The sequence below is a fragment of the Mesoplodon bidens genome (assembly GCF_964165515.1).
Source record: "Mesoplodon bidens genome assembly, chromosome: 11".
Taxonomy (NCBI): domain Eukaryota; kingdom Metazoa; phylum Chordata; class Mammalia; order Artiodactyla; family Ziphiidae; genus Mesoplodon; species Mesoplodon bidens.
This window is the reverse complement of record NC_138167.1, coordinates 82,380,634-82,395,367: the sequence shown is the minus strand read 5'-3', so window position 1 is coordinate 82,395,367 and position 14,734 is coordinate 82,380,634. Positions and strand designations below refer to the sequence as shown.

The 14,734-nt window shown below is 36.9% G+C and overlaps 1 protein-coding gene across 2 annotated transcripts in view; it reads right to left on the bottom strand.

The window, feature by feature from the left end:
• CDK17 (cyclin dependent kinase 17) overlaps positions 1-14,734 on the bottom strand; it is a 99,902-nt gene that overhangs the window by 30,028 nt on the left and 55,140 nt on the right. For both annotated transcript variants that reach the window (XM_081248280.1, XM_081248279.1), the window contains 3 exons: positions 6,654-6,818; positions 1,898-2,031; positions 312-437 (listed from right to left, as the gene is read on the bottom strand). In XM_081248280.1, coding sequence (XP_081104406.1) covers positions 312-437; positions 1,898-2,031; positions 6,654-6,818 — 425 coding nt within the window. The remainder of the gene's footprint in view (positions 1-311; positions 438-1,897; positions 2,032-6,653; positions 6,819-14,734) is intronic.

The following is a 14,734-nucleotide window of genomic DNA, read 5'->3' as shown; positions in this document are numbered from 1 at the left end:
GCTATACAATTATGGTTTATGTACTTTTCTGTATATCTAGTATATAGTAATAAATACTTATATATCTAGTACATATTCTGTACATCTAGCATGTATCAGTAAAATTTACCAAAAAATAAAATATACCTTAAATTCTATTCCAATATAATATCTTTAAACCCTTAAGAAGGGAAAATGACAAAATCCAGAAAGCAACATAATAAACTTTAGTTATTCAACAATTAAATATAAAAATTAATATAAAATGTTTATACCCAGAAAATTAAACAACTAGATCTGATGGTGCAGGTATAATAGACTTAAAAACTTACTAAGGAAGCTCTCCGAGACCTTCGGCTCATTGGTTGATCAAATGGTGGACTGTTTATCTGCAACTTTTCAAGATATCCATCAGGTATTCTGATATCTGCAGGCAGTGATAACCGCTTATTTAAATCCTTTAAAAAAAGTAGGAAAAAAAGATATTTGTAGGTAACCACAAACAGAAAAGACAGGGCATTTTACTTTTGGATTCATGGGCTCTAATATATTATTTCTTAGTGATCAATAACTATAAAGTTTTATTGCAATTGTAAAGTTACCTACATTGATTATACATAATATACTGAATGCCAATGTATTTATTTACTATCAGCAAAAGTATACAATATAGTTTAACAGAAATGGTATTCCACAACTCAGTTATTTCTGAGTCCCTTCACTGATAAATTCAACATGGAAATAATTTTGACATTATTATACCATAGTAAGAATAGGCAAAGTCTACCACAAAATGCGATTGGTTTAAATAACCAAGTGGATATTGTATGATTTTGCATGCAACACAATGAGACAGTTGAAATATTTTATTATTTCTATGCCAATGGAAAGAAGTAAGTAAAAGGCATTTCTATTTCACTGTATTATGTGAACTGGGAGAAACATAAAAAGAGATTTTGCCTATATTATCACACCAAGAAACATAAATCCTTTAAAAATAAATCCCTACTGTTCAAAATAGTAACCAAACCATGAAACAAAATTGAGATGTATAGGAACTGTATACATATTATTGAGAGATATATGGCTTAAGTATAGATTTATATATTGTTCTCAGATAAGAGAAAAAAAATGATGATAATCCTCCCATATTGGTTTTATATTTTACGTAGCCCTAAACAAATCACAGTCATTATTCTTGGAACGAAACAAAATGTTTACAATTTATCTAGAAGAATAAACAGAAAATATCCAGAAACATTCTCAAATAAGTATATACGTGGGGGTGCGTGGGTGTTAAGAAAGAAGTCTTTCCAGATACTAAATTATACAATAAAAAAACCATAGGGGATTCCCTGGTGGCGCAGTGGTTGAGAGTCCACCTGCCAATGCAGGGGACGCGGGTTCGTGCCCTAGTCCGGGAGGATCCCACATACCGCGGAGCGGCTGGGCCCGTGAGCCATGGCTGCTGAGCCTGTGCGTCGGGAGCCTGTGCTCTGCAACGTAAGAGGCCACAGCAGTGAGAGGCCCACGTACCAAAAAAAAAAAAAAATTTTATACAAAGAAGACTTTCCTAATGTATCATCCTGGATTTCTGAAACGTTTGAAAATCCACATATCCCTTACAGAGACCCTACATAGTATTTTGCAGAATGTTTAAGTATAATTAATGTATACTTGTCTTAATAGTAGATAATTAGAAAAAAATAATATTCACAGACTAGTTTTTGCTAATGCAAAGAAACAACTTTCTTACAGGTGTCACTGCCCTAATCAACATTTTCAAATAGGCATTTATTCTGCTTGACATACATATATATATATATGTATATATATATATATATATACACACACACACATATATATATGCATATTTATACACACAAACACAGGCATATTTGTATTTTTTAAATGGTACCTCCATTGAGATCCGTCTATGTATACGATTTCTAAGACAAACACCCGTAGGTGACTGGACTTCATCAGATGATGTCCCAGAAGCTTGGTCACTCTCACCATCTGATCCCATTTTTAGATTTTCATGAACAATATCTGTATCAGAAAATGAAACATTATTTATCTTAGAAGAGATGTATTAAATTCTACTATATCACTTAATTTATTATCACCACAGGTAAGATGTAGACAGCGAACACATAAAAATCACAGCATAAGAAGTCTTTTACATTCTGGGTACCATAGGTGTGCAGTTAATAAAAACTGCACACTTAGAACAAATGTCCTAAAGCAGTAGTATAAATCCTTTTATGCTCTCAGATTATGAAAAGTTATTTTAAAAAACTAACATTCAAGTTATTACCAAGAGTAGAATATTAAAATTAGAGACCGAAAATAACACTTGAGGATTATTTTAGTCAATACTCTTATTTTCCAGATCTGGAAACTGACACCTTGAAAGGCTAAATGACTTTCAAAGGTCACAGAGCTTAAAAGGCAGACCTAAAATAGAAACCTGGTCTTTTATTTAGTTTAGTATTCTTTCCATGAAATAATGGGCTATTGGGTCTATAGCCAAATAAACTGGTTCTTTGAATATTCTTTTTTTTTTTTTTTTTTTTTTTTTTTTTGCTGTATGCGGGCCTCTCACTGTTGTGGCCTCTCCCGTTGCGGAGCACAGGCTCCGGACGCACAGGCCCAACGGCCATGGCTCACGGGCCCAACCGCTCCACGACATGTGGGATCTTCCCAGACCGGGGCACGAACCCGTGTCCCCTGCATCGGCAGGCGGACTCTCAACCACTGCGCCACCAGGGAAGCCCTGAATATTCTTTTTAAAAACTGTTTTACTGCTGCTAATGCAGCTTCCCACCTCCCTGTGTTAAAAAACAACAATTCAAAAAGTATTCACTGAGTATCTACTTTGTATCATAACTACAAAACAAGTACCACAAAATCTACTGGGGGCCAAAACATATTTCACTTACAATACAAGGTGGATTACAATATTTTTTAAATAGGGATAAAAGATAAATGGGGGGCTTCCCTGGTGGTGTAGTGGTTGAGAGTCCGCCTGCTGATGCAGGGGACACAGGTTCGTGCCCCGGTGCGGGAAGATCCCACATGCCGCGGAGCGGCTGGGCCCTTGAGCCATGGCCGCTGAGCCTACGCGTCCGGAGCCTGTGCTCCGCAACAGGAGAGGCCACAACAGTGACAGGCCACATAACGCAAAAAAAAAGAAAAAGAAAAAGAAAAAAAGATAAATGGGAGTAGAGGGGAGGGAGATTAATTCCATTTGGGAATATTAAAAACAAACTTGTATACTTCTGTATCTGCTCATAAATTTGCATTGGTCAATCATCCTCTAATTCATCTAGAGCAGCCCACCAGAAACAAATGCTAGATCTCAAACACATCTCTTGCCACCAGTCCTCTCCACAGAATTATTCACTCCCCCAAAAGTATCATGTTGTTTCACACTGCAGTGCTTTAACAAGCTTTTTTTTTTTTCTTATCTGTAAGAGATGACTTTCTTCATTTTATCAATTTGGTGAACCCATTCTTCAAAACTATGCACATATGTCATCAGCACTCAGTGAAGTCTTTTCTACTCTCAGACACAGATGACTACTGTACCCACACCTAGCACACCTACTGCACTGAAGAGCATTTTTTGGTTCATGTTGTTTTATACCAAGTTATGAGATCCTTGGGGGAAGAATTTGGCTTATTCACTTTTCTATTCCTAGAACCGAACAAAGTTTATGATACTTAGTAGGTGGCTCAACAAATATTCTACTGAATTAAATATTAACTAAGAAGAATCAAAGAATGGACTAAACAACTGGACCTTTTCTTTCAAATGAAATGTAATATGAAATATCAACATGTAAAATAAATAAAAATAGTATTTCATAATTATAAATTTGAGCTTTTAGTTAACATTTACTTATACAAATATAAGAACTGTTTAAATTAACAAAAAAATTGAACTCCAGGGTCTCATCAAATCAGTCTTAGAATTCATACATTTCTGTATTTTGTCTTGGTAACACATTATTGAGAAAATTCTTTTTCACACTGATAAGCAGCTGCAAATAGTAATAATGGTTTTTAATAAACCAATATGTAATTTAAGAATATACTTCAATCGGGCTTCCTTGGTGGCACAGTGGTTGAGAGTCCGCCTGCCGATGCAGGGGACACGGGTCTGTGCCCCCGTCCAGGAAGGTCCCACATGCCGCGGAGCGGCTGGGCCCATGAGCCATGGCCGCTGAGCCTGCGCATCCGGAGCCTGTGCTCCGCAATGGGAGAGGCCACAACAGTAAGAGGCCCGCATACCGCAAAAAAAAAAAAAAAAAGAATATACTTCAATGACACAGAGATTTCTGGAGAAATTTTATCCCATCTGAACAAAATATTAACATGGCAGTGAAAGTCAATGTATTTATCGGGTGACTGATTCCTAATCCAATGGTATTTAATACATCTGAGGCCAAGCATTCTTTACTGCCACACTTTTAAAATGTTAAAGATAATTTAACCATGCCTTCCACTTCCAGCAAAATTTAAAAATCTTCCTTCCTCAAGGAAATGTTGAATAAAAATATACTTTAAAATGTATAGCTAAGTTTGCATGAATATATGTTTAATACCTAGGAAGCAAAGACAAAGAGAGAACTGAATGTCCAAAGTTGTTATGCAAAAATTGACTCTGTCAGTTTCTTGGGATGGGCTTCTTATCTTGGTAAGAATGTGCTTGGATTTAGCAGCCACACTGAGATAAAAGATGAAGCTTCGGGTGTCCCACCTACAAATGAGAGCTCCTTTAGAAAGGCACGAGACTCTCAAAGAGCTACATCTTCAGTAAAAGGCAGACTTAAAAAAGAAATCTCCTCTTCTGCATGAGGACTACAAAGGAGCATATTAATCTCTGACTATGAATAATACTTGAGTAGCATCTGACTCAACCAAGAAACAGCTCATGTCATTACTGAGCAAGTATAGTTCCGACATGAATACCAGTTGGTATTTTCATTTCCATCAACAAGACAAAAGTGAAATGCTGGAGGCTTACGTCAATACTTTACTCATTTGTCACTGGTATGAGCAACTTCTTTTCTGAATCAGGTAATAGTTTTTGAGTAACTGAAGAATATTTACTTCTCAAATGGCTCAATTTTTGTGTAATTCACAATGTAACAGCTACAGACAGACAACACACTTTTAAATTTAATCTGCATTACTAACATTTTCAACGTCACTTTCTTAAGTTTAGACCAAGGATCAGTATATGTGACCTGTTTTTGTATGGCCCTGAGTTAAAAATGGTTTTGGCATCTTTAAAGAATTATTTTAAAAAGAAGATTATGGGGCCTCCCTGGTGGCGCAGTGGTTGAGAGTCCGCCTGCCGATGCAGGGGATACGGGTTCGTGCCCCGGTCTGGGAGGATCCCATATGCCGCGGAGCGGCTGGGCCCGTGAGCCATGGCCGCTGGGCCTGCGCATCCGGAGCCTGTGCTCTGCAACGGGAGAGGCCACAACAGTGAGAGGCCCGCATACCGCAAAAAGAAAAAAAAAAAAAAAAAAAAAAAGATTATGCAACAGACCATATATGGCCCTCAAAACCTCAAAAATTTTTACTGCCTGGCCCTTTACAGAAAAAATTTGCCAATCCCTAGTCTAGACAATCAAGAGAACAATAAATTAAGCCCTGATTTGAAGTGTTTTCCAACTTCTGTGGGGTAAGTACTCTGTTCATGGCCAACCTCAAGCTACCCACATGGCATCACTGAACATGCAGTTGGGAAATGGGCACACCATGACACAGTGACTATCCAGATGTAATAGAAATAAATAACCCCCAAAGCATAGACAACAGTAAAGTGTAGTAAAATAATTAGGAAATAATGACTTTTGAGTATTCATTACCTTTGTTTTCAGTTTACTTAATTGTACGTGTATATAATTTAAATTTTAATAATGGCTATGTTTAACAATCAGCTTGCAAAATTTCTGAAAATTTTAACCATCTCTCATGAACCAGTGTAAGCCACAGACAAAACCCCCCTGTAGATAATAAGCTCATCCTCCTAAAATTAACAAAACACATGAGAAAATAATCTACTATGGCTAGAGTAAGCAGATAAGATAAGAAGCAGAATAAAACCCTCAGGAACTTCAGTAAATATAATTATGTCATAAGACTATAAAATAATTATACTTAAAATTATTTTAAAAACAAAACATGATAAATAAATAAGAAACCATCAAAAAAGACCAGAGAAATAAACAGAAACTTGCAGATATATATTTTTCCTAGATATTTAAAATGATACAGTGATGTAAGAATAACTCAGGTAATCATCATATATACTAATTATTGCACTAAGCTATCAAATGGTGATAATCTGGAGTTACTAAGTATGACCCTAAATTAAGCACCACCTCAAACTGCTATTCACCTTGGAATCCTGCATCCACCTCTTGAGGGCTTTGTTTTCTTCCTGGTGGACAGAGTTTCAAATATTACTCCTCTGTAGTGTCAGCACTACCGCCTCTCTAGGCCCTTCCATCTTTCTACTCTCCCTCTTATTCCCAACTTGATTTTTACCTTACCAAAAAAACTAGATAATAAAGGCTGGCTGACTTGCATACAACTAAGACCTAGCTATGGACATAAGCTACAGTCAGAAAAATTTTAAAATAACAAATTACCTAATCTGCTTCCATTTCTGGGCATTGCCATGAAGGAGCCAAGGCTTCCTCCAATAACGCTATGTGGTCTCCGCAATGGAGGCTTCTTGAAGGACCCTGTGTACTGGTGGAGGAAGGAATGCATACTGTGAGAGGTTGGAGGTCTGCCATTCTTCACGATAGGCTCTGTGGTTCAGAGTATCCAAAAATCATTCCATCCAGGATCACATGAGAAGGATTGAGAAAGCAAGAGAGAAAACAAAACAAAAGATTATGATAGAGATCGTTACATTTAACCTCATTTCTTTGGCTATGTATATAAAGTACTAGAATTAAAATAATTTCTATGAAAAAATACAGAAAATTCTTCACTATTTGGAATTGATCTAGTAACTTAGTTACCGATTTTAATATAGTCAAAATTGGTTAGCAATCACAAAATTACTAATATAGTCCAAAGATTTTTGATCTGTTTAATACATCTCAAGACTGTTTCCATAATTCTACGTTTACTGACTGCCTCATATAGGCTTTATGATTAGGTATGCTGTAGAATATAAAAGACATGGTCCTGGCCTGAAGTAACTTATATCCCTACTTGCTAGACATTCAAAAAAGTATGTCAAGTTAGTAAATAAAACAGAAGTACTTAAGTACAGATCAATATAGAAGTTCTGAAATTTATTTCCCCAAATTTGGAATTTTTTACTATGAAGAGTTTTTTTTAAAAAATCATAGGCCTATAACCATGCAGAAACATTACAAAAATACTTAAAAATTATTTAATTCTAAATGGGGGAAATCCTGTTTTGTAATGTTTATAGGGAATCCCATGACGCCTTTCCACCTCCAAAGAGCTTTGATAACTGTTAAGGACATGAAGTCTTCTGTGACACACAATCAGTCTTTTGTATTAGAATTACGTTTTTACTGGTAGTAGTCAGGAATTTTAAAAGGAAGTGGGCTTCTCTGAGTATCTTCTCCTCTAACATGCAGCAGCTGGCTCTTCTTTTGTAGCTGATAATCAGGAGTAAGGATTATTTCCTGATGAGGAGATTCCTCTACATGTAAAGGTTTATCAGACACAGAGAACTGGCAGGACCGGGTGGTTCAGATCCACAGAACAAGAAAGACCATGGTGGGCTTCCCTGGTGGCGCAGTGGTTGAGAGTCTGCCTGCCGAATCAGGGGACATGGGTTCGCGTCCCGGTCCGGGAAGATCCCACATGCCACGGAGCGGCTGGGCCCGTGAGCCATGGCCGCTGAGCCTGCGCGTCCGGAGCCTGTGCTCCGCAACGGGAGAGGCCACAACAGTGAGAGGCCCGCATACCGAAAAAAAAAAAAAGGAAGAACATGGCATGGGCCTATGAAAAATGAGCCAAGAAGGCCACTGGGCTTGTGCCTCGACTAATAGTGGCTGCCAAAAAGGAGGAGAGAGAAGGAGGATGGGGCAAAAGAGCCCTCAAGGATCACACAAGGCCTAGGTCATCTACTCTGGGTGGAACACCAGACTGGAGGTAGGGGAAATGCATAACTAGTAAAGCAGAACATCAGTCCATGTCCCATGCCTGTACATTCCTTGGCAGTAGCTAGCTGATCAAAGATTTGGGGATCTTAACCTAAGCCTAGCAAAACAAACAATGATTTAACAATGAATGGGGAGAGGGTATCCGTCATAAACATATAAATTAGTTACAAACACTCGGGGATACAGACTAGAACTATAAGAAACATCTCTTTCTAGGTTATAATATTTCATATCTGGAATCATAATATATAAATATTCTGCCTAGAGACATTTGTTTTAGTTGTTCTCTGAAGTTATCCTGGGAAACATAGCTTTATAGTACTGGGGAATATTGGAAAAAAACAAAACAAAAAACAGAGATCATAAATACATTCAATTATTCAGGGGATATTTATTGTGTGCTTACCATTTGACAAGCACTCTTCCAGGCCCTGGGCATGAAGAGGTAAATAAAACAAACAAGGTACTACTCTTTGAAACTATAACATCTATTGAAGGGGAAAAAAGATAAGAAAAATATCAGATAATGACAGGTAATATGCAAAAGATTAAAAGAGAGATGTAGTAGAAAATAAATGAGTGGTTATTTTACACTGGAATATTGAAAAAGTTCTCTCTGTAGAGGTATTTTCAGAAGAATTATAAATGCAAGAAAGAGCCAGTCATAGGAAGATGGGTGAGTGGTGGGTTAGAAGATATTCCAGACAAAGGGAAAAGCTACCGCAGAAGTCAGCACGTGGCAGAGTTTGACTTACTAGAGCAATGGTCCTCAAACTTTAGCATGTTTCAGCATCACCTTCAAAGACTTGTTAAAACACAAGATTTCTGGGTCCCACCCCCAGACCTCCTGATTCAGTAAGTCAGGCATGGAATCCAAAAATTTGCATCTCTAACAAATTCCCAGGTGATGCTGATGTTACTCGTCCAGGGGTCATACTTTGAGAACCACTGCATCACAGAAACAGAAAGAAAGCAAGTGTAGCTATAGTAATAATTGTGGGGGGAACAGTGTTATTAAGATCAGAGAGAGAAGCAGATTTATATGTCACCACAGAAGTCTAAATTTCACTCTGAGATTGGAAGCAGTTATGGTAGCTCTGAAGTAGGAGGTAATATGATCTGATTCATGTTTTAAAAATATCACTAAGGGGTCAGGGATAGTGGGAGGTAAGGAGGCAGGAACGACTTATAAAGGGGTAGCATGCGAGGGGTCTCTGTGGCAACTGAGTAGCTCTTTATCCTGACTGCACTGGTGGTTACATGAATCCACACATGTGATAAAATGACATAGAATTATATTCACGCTTTATTCCAATGTTAATTTCCTGCATTTGACAATGTTCTATAGTCACAGAAGGTGTAACCAAAAGGGGGGGGGATACTGAGAGAAGGGCAACCTCTCTGTACTATCTCTGCAACTTCCTCTGAATCTATTAATTATCAAAAATTAAAAAAAATTTTAAACATCACTCTGGTTGCTGCTGGAGAACAGATGATAGGAAAACAACAGAAGGGAAACAGGAGGAGGCGACTATTGTATAGTACTCGAAGCAACAAATAATGGTGGCCTGGACTAGGATGAAGAGAAGCAGGCAGATTTAGGATATACTACACAAAGGCAGAACCAGAAGGCCAGCAGACATGGCTGCAAAATTACTTTCATACACACTCTCCGCACCCCACCGCAGCTTTTAGTGATAACCTACATTAAAAATATTTATCCAAAGAAAAATTTTAAATCTCCAATAGAGCTACTGTTAAAAATATATGAAATACAATATGTGAAAGGACAATTGGAATCATGTGTCAAGTATGCAAATGATTATCATTAACAGTGAGTTTTTTTAAGTTATTTATGTAGTAAATATATAGGAAACTACAACGGTAGAGGAGGGAAGAAAGGGTAAAAGAGAAAATAATCAAGGATAATTCCTGGATTCCTAGCTTTAAGGTTCCCTCACTTTAGGTTAAGTGAGGGAAGTTGGAGTAGAAGCTGATTTGGGGGGGAAGGAAATCAAGATTTGTGGTTTGGTCACATGTATTACATTTAAGGTTCTTATTAGACATCTACGTGGAGAAGCCAAGTAAGCATTTCGATATGAATCTAAAGATCCAGAAAAAAATCCTGACTAGAGAGACAAATTTCGGTGTAGTCAGCATTACATAGTAGCTGAGGCCATAGGACTAGATGAGGTCAAATATTCACACATTTCAAGATTATGACAGCAATTAACTGGACAGTTCAGTAAGATAATAATACTCTGTATTTTAAAAAGAAGTGGAAACCTTTAAGGCATTATGCTAAATGAAGTAAGTCAGACACAAGAGGACAAACAGACAAAGGAGAATAGTGGTTACCAGGTCCTGAGGGGAGAGGAGAATGGGGAATTACTGTTTTGTTTTTTTATAATTTTTATTTTATATTGGAATATAGTTGACTTACAATGTTGTGTTAGTTTTAGGTGTACAGCACAGTGATTCAATTACACATATACGTGTATCCATTGTTTTTCAGATTCTTTTCCCATATAGGTTATTACAGACTACTGATCTTTCTGTTTTCTTTCTCTTTTTTAAAATTAATTAATTTATTTTTGGCTGCATTGGGTCTTCGTTGCTGCGCGCAGGCTTTCTCTAGTTGTGGCGAGCGGGGGCTACTCTTGGTTGCAGTGCAAGGGCTTCTCATGGAGGTGGCTTCTCTTGTTGCGGAGTACGGGCTCTGGGCTCACGGGCTCTAGAGAGCAGGCTCAGTAGTTGTGGCACGCTGGCTCAGTAGTTGTAGCCCACGGGCTTAGTTGCTCTGCAGCATGTAGGATCTTCCCAGACGAGAGTTCGAGCCTGTGTCCCCTGCATTGGCAGGTGGATTCTCAACCACTGCGCCACCAGGGAAGTCCGGAATTACTGTTTAATGCGTAGTGTTTCAGTCTGGGCTGATGAAAAAGTTCTAGATATGGTTAGTGGTGGTGGCTGCACAACAATGTGAATGTATGTAATAACACTAAAACTGTATGCTTCAAAATGGTTAAAATAGTAAATTACAGGTTATATATATTTTACAATACATTTTAAAAAGTAATGGAAATCTATATGAAAACCTGCACTAGATCTTCCCTATTCTATAAAGTAATTAGTTCCAAGTAAGGATTTCAATGATTTTTTTAATATCATAACATGGCAATCATTAGATTCCACTAAGAAATTTATTTGACATCTTATTTATTTGGATAGTCTTATTATGTGAACTACTATGATCAGGAGAACGAATTTCTTAGCCAACACCTCGTAGCCTTAACTCACTCCCTGGTTCCTAATCCTGCTCTTGTAAGCTCTCTTATTAACCCGATCCTATTCCAGACCCTACATACATCCAATGAAGTCTGTGCTTTCAGCCTCATCCTCTCACAGACCTTGTGCTATTTGGAGGAGTTAGCACTACTTAAAACACCCTATGTCATCCACTATTGTCAAAAACTGTCACTGCTACCATGTAGTGTAGCGGTCCCCAACCTTCTTGGCACCAGGGACCACTTCCGTGGAAGACAATTTTTCCACAGATGGGGGTGGGGTGAGGTGGGGGATGGTTCAGGCGGTAACAAGAGCCATGGGGAGTGATGGGGAGGGGCAGATGAAGCTTTGCTCACTTGCCTGCTGCTCACCTCCTGCTGTGTGGCCCGGGGGGGGGGGGGGGCGGTTGGGGACCCCGATGTATCAGATTACCAGGAGAAAGGGAGAAACCTGGAAATAAGACAAGGTCTCACAATATCCATAGAACTAGTCTTGTTAATTCTGAACAACACGATAAACTGTCCCAGTGCACAGACTGAGGAGTACGGACAAGAAACTGAATATCTGGAAAACTGGACCATTTCAATCTTTGCCTTTTGGGTTTTTTTTTTGTTCTTGTTATTGCTGCATTTGGAAGCCTCAAATAGTTTACGTATAATAAAACACTACTTTTGCCTTTCTATAAGTGTGATCTATTCTCTTCATCATAATTAAATTGTCACCTGTCCTCATCAAATCAATAATTTCAATACACTTCTCATTACAGAGTAAGGCTAACTACTTAAAGACAACATCATGAAATATAACTTTCTATATGTCTAAAATCATAATAAGACTTTTAGCAAGCAAATCAAGAATCTATGAGAAAAAGGTATTTTTCAGATGAACTGTTTTTACTGAGATGAAATTCACTAACATAAAATTAATCACTTTATTTGGTAGATGTACAATGTTGTACAACCATCACTTCTATTTAGTTCCAAAGTATTTTCATCACTACCAAAGGAGACCCTGTATCTACTACGCAGTCACTCTGCATTCCCCCCTCTCCTGAGTCCCTGGCAACCACTCAGCTGCTTTTTGTCTCTGGATTTACCTATTCTGGATATTTCATATAAACGGAATCATAGAATATGTGACCTTTGGGGTCTGGCTTCTTTCAGTTTTCAAGATTCATCCATATTGTAGCATGTATCAGTGCTTCATTCCATTTTATGGTTGAATAATATTCCATTCCTGGAATATGTCACATTTTGTTTATACATTCATCTGTTGATGGACATTTGAGTTGTTTCCACCTTTTGCCTACTGTAAATAGTGCTGCTATAAATATAAACATTCATGTGCAAGATTCTGTTTGAATACTTGTTTCAATTATTTGGATATATTCCTAGGAATGGAACTACTGGGTTATATGGTAATTCTATTTTTAATTTGTGAGGAACTGAGATGAATTAACGTTTGACAGGTTTTTTTTTTAAATGAAATATTCAGTGCCTTCTCAGTTACTAAAAAAAAAAAAAATCTGATGCGCTCAGAACTCTTTCCTTGAAAGTACTTTAGAAAAAAATGTTTCTTATACTTCAGTTTATAAATTTTAGTGCAAAAATTTCATTTTATAATTAGGAAAAGCGGTACTGAGTTAAGGCCAGTATGCTTAAATCAACCAAGTTTGCAAACTTTCAACCTAATTTTAACACACTAAATATAAATTCAAGATTCCTCTTTCCCTGGGTTCAATCCACCGATCAATCTGTATACACACTAGCTTATCTAGAAAGGTACTCTAATGCGAACTATAATTATATTATACATTTATAACTGAGTTAAAGCCTTCACAGTATGACTCGTAATTATCAAAATAGAGATAATAGCTCAAATTCTCTTTGGATGGAGGTAGAACATGTATGAGTGACAGTGTATGTACATTTTGATACACCTGTATCATATGCATTATAATTTTTCCAAGATTTTTATAGTATTATCCCCATTTATGTGTACTTTCTCATTTGATTTGTCCTAGAATATGCATGAGAGACATCTGCCTATATATAATGCAAGAATAAGAGGATTCTGCTCATACAAGTGACTGAACAAAAGACAGATCAAAAATTGGTTTCGTTTATTTAAGAAAGTTATAAACTATATTCTTCCTCCTTAAGCCAGCACTGCCACTATACAGTTGTTAGACAAATATCACTTGCTTTATAAACTGGTTATAGAGTATGTGAGAAGATCTTCTAAAAAGTACAGTCTACCTCTTCTCATTCATTAAACCATATTCAGACACAGACTGTGTGTGTTACCGATCTTAGGAGCTTTTTACCTTTAAGATAAACTCCATAAAGAAAGAAAATGTTGGAACCAGCTATCAGGTACTGAAAAATAACCAAAAAGGTAGAGAATCTTTGTGAAAGCTGTCCCATGTGCTGTTGTTATACATAGGAAATAATAGCAGATATAACTCAGAGATAGCCTATGCTATCAGCAATCTCCGCAACCCAAGAGGAATCAATGTCTATTATGACATCTTCAAGTATTATTTCAAATAATTTGAAAACCTTAAAGAGGAAACTCAGTAGAGTTTCTATTTTCTCTTCTTTACTAATTGTTAATGTTACTATTAGAATAAAAGTAAATTTTAAATTATGTTCTACTTCAAAAAAATTTTCAATGTTTCACCATTCATTATAAATTAAGCATGTTTTAAGACAATTAATACTAAAATTTCCAGGAAATATGCTATGAACCTAAAATATTAATTAGCTCTCCAAAAAGTATGTACATTTTCTTTGACTTATACTCTTTTTTTTAAAAAAAGAGGTTTGTCTTGTAGTCAAATTCCCATCCAGAATGTGTTCCCAGAAAGCATCCATTAAGATGTATTCTGTGCTTACTTTACTCCTGAATATCACTGGCAAATAGCTAGCAAGACTCGTGGATCATAAGAATGAATAGACAGGGTTTAATTAATAACAAGAAATCAAAGGGGATCTGAGAGAGAATTAAGGATTTTTCTCCTGGCAAGAGGAATAAAAGTAAGACATTATAATGTCAGCTTTGAGATTTGATCCAAATGTAAAATATTTTCCTCCTAAAGTAAATTATATCCAAATCATTATTTTAAATTTTCTATCAAACTCATCTATGTTTCCCCTTCTATATTATGAGCCAGATAACCTTGAGTAAAATAATGACCCTTCTGAGGAAGAGATAAATTGAAGGTTGGGTAGGATAAATTACTTACCCAGAATCATGTAACTAATAAGTGTGTAAGTGTATCCCAAATT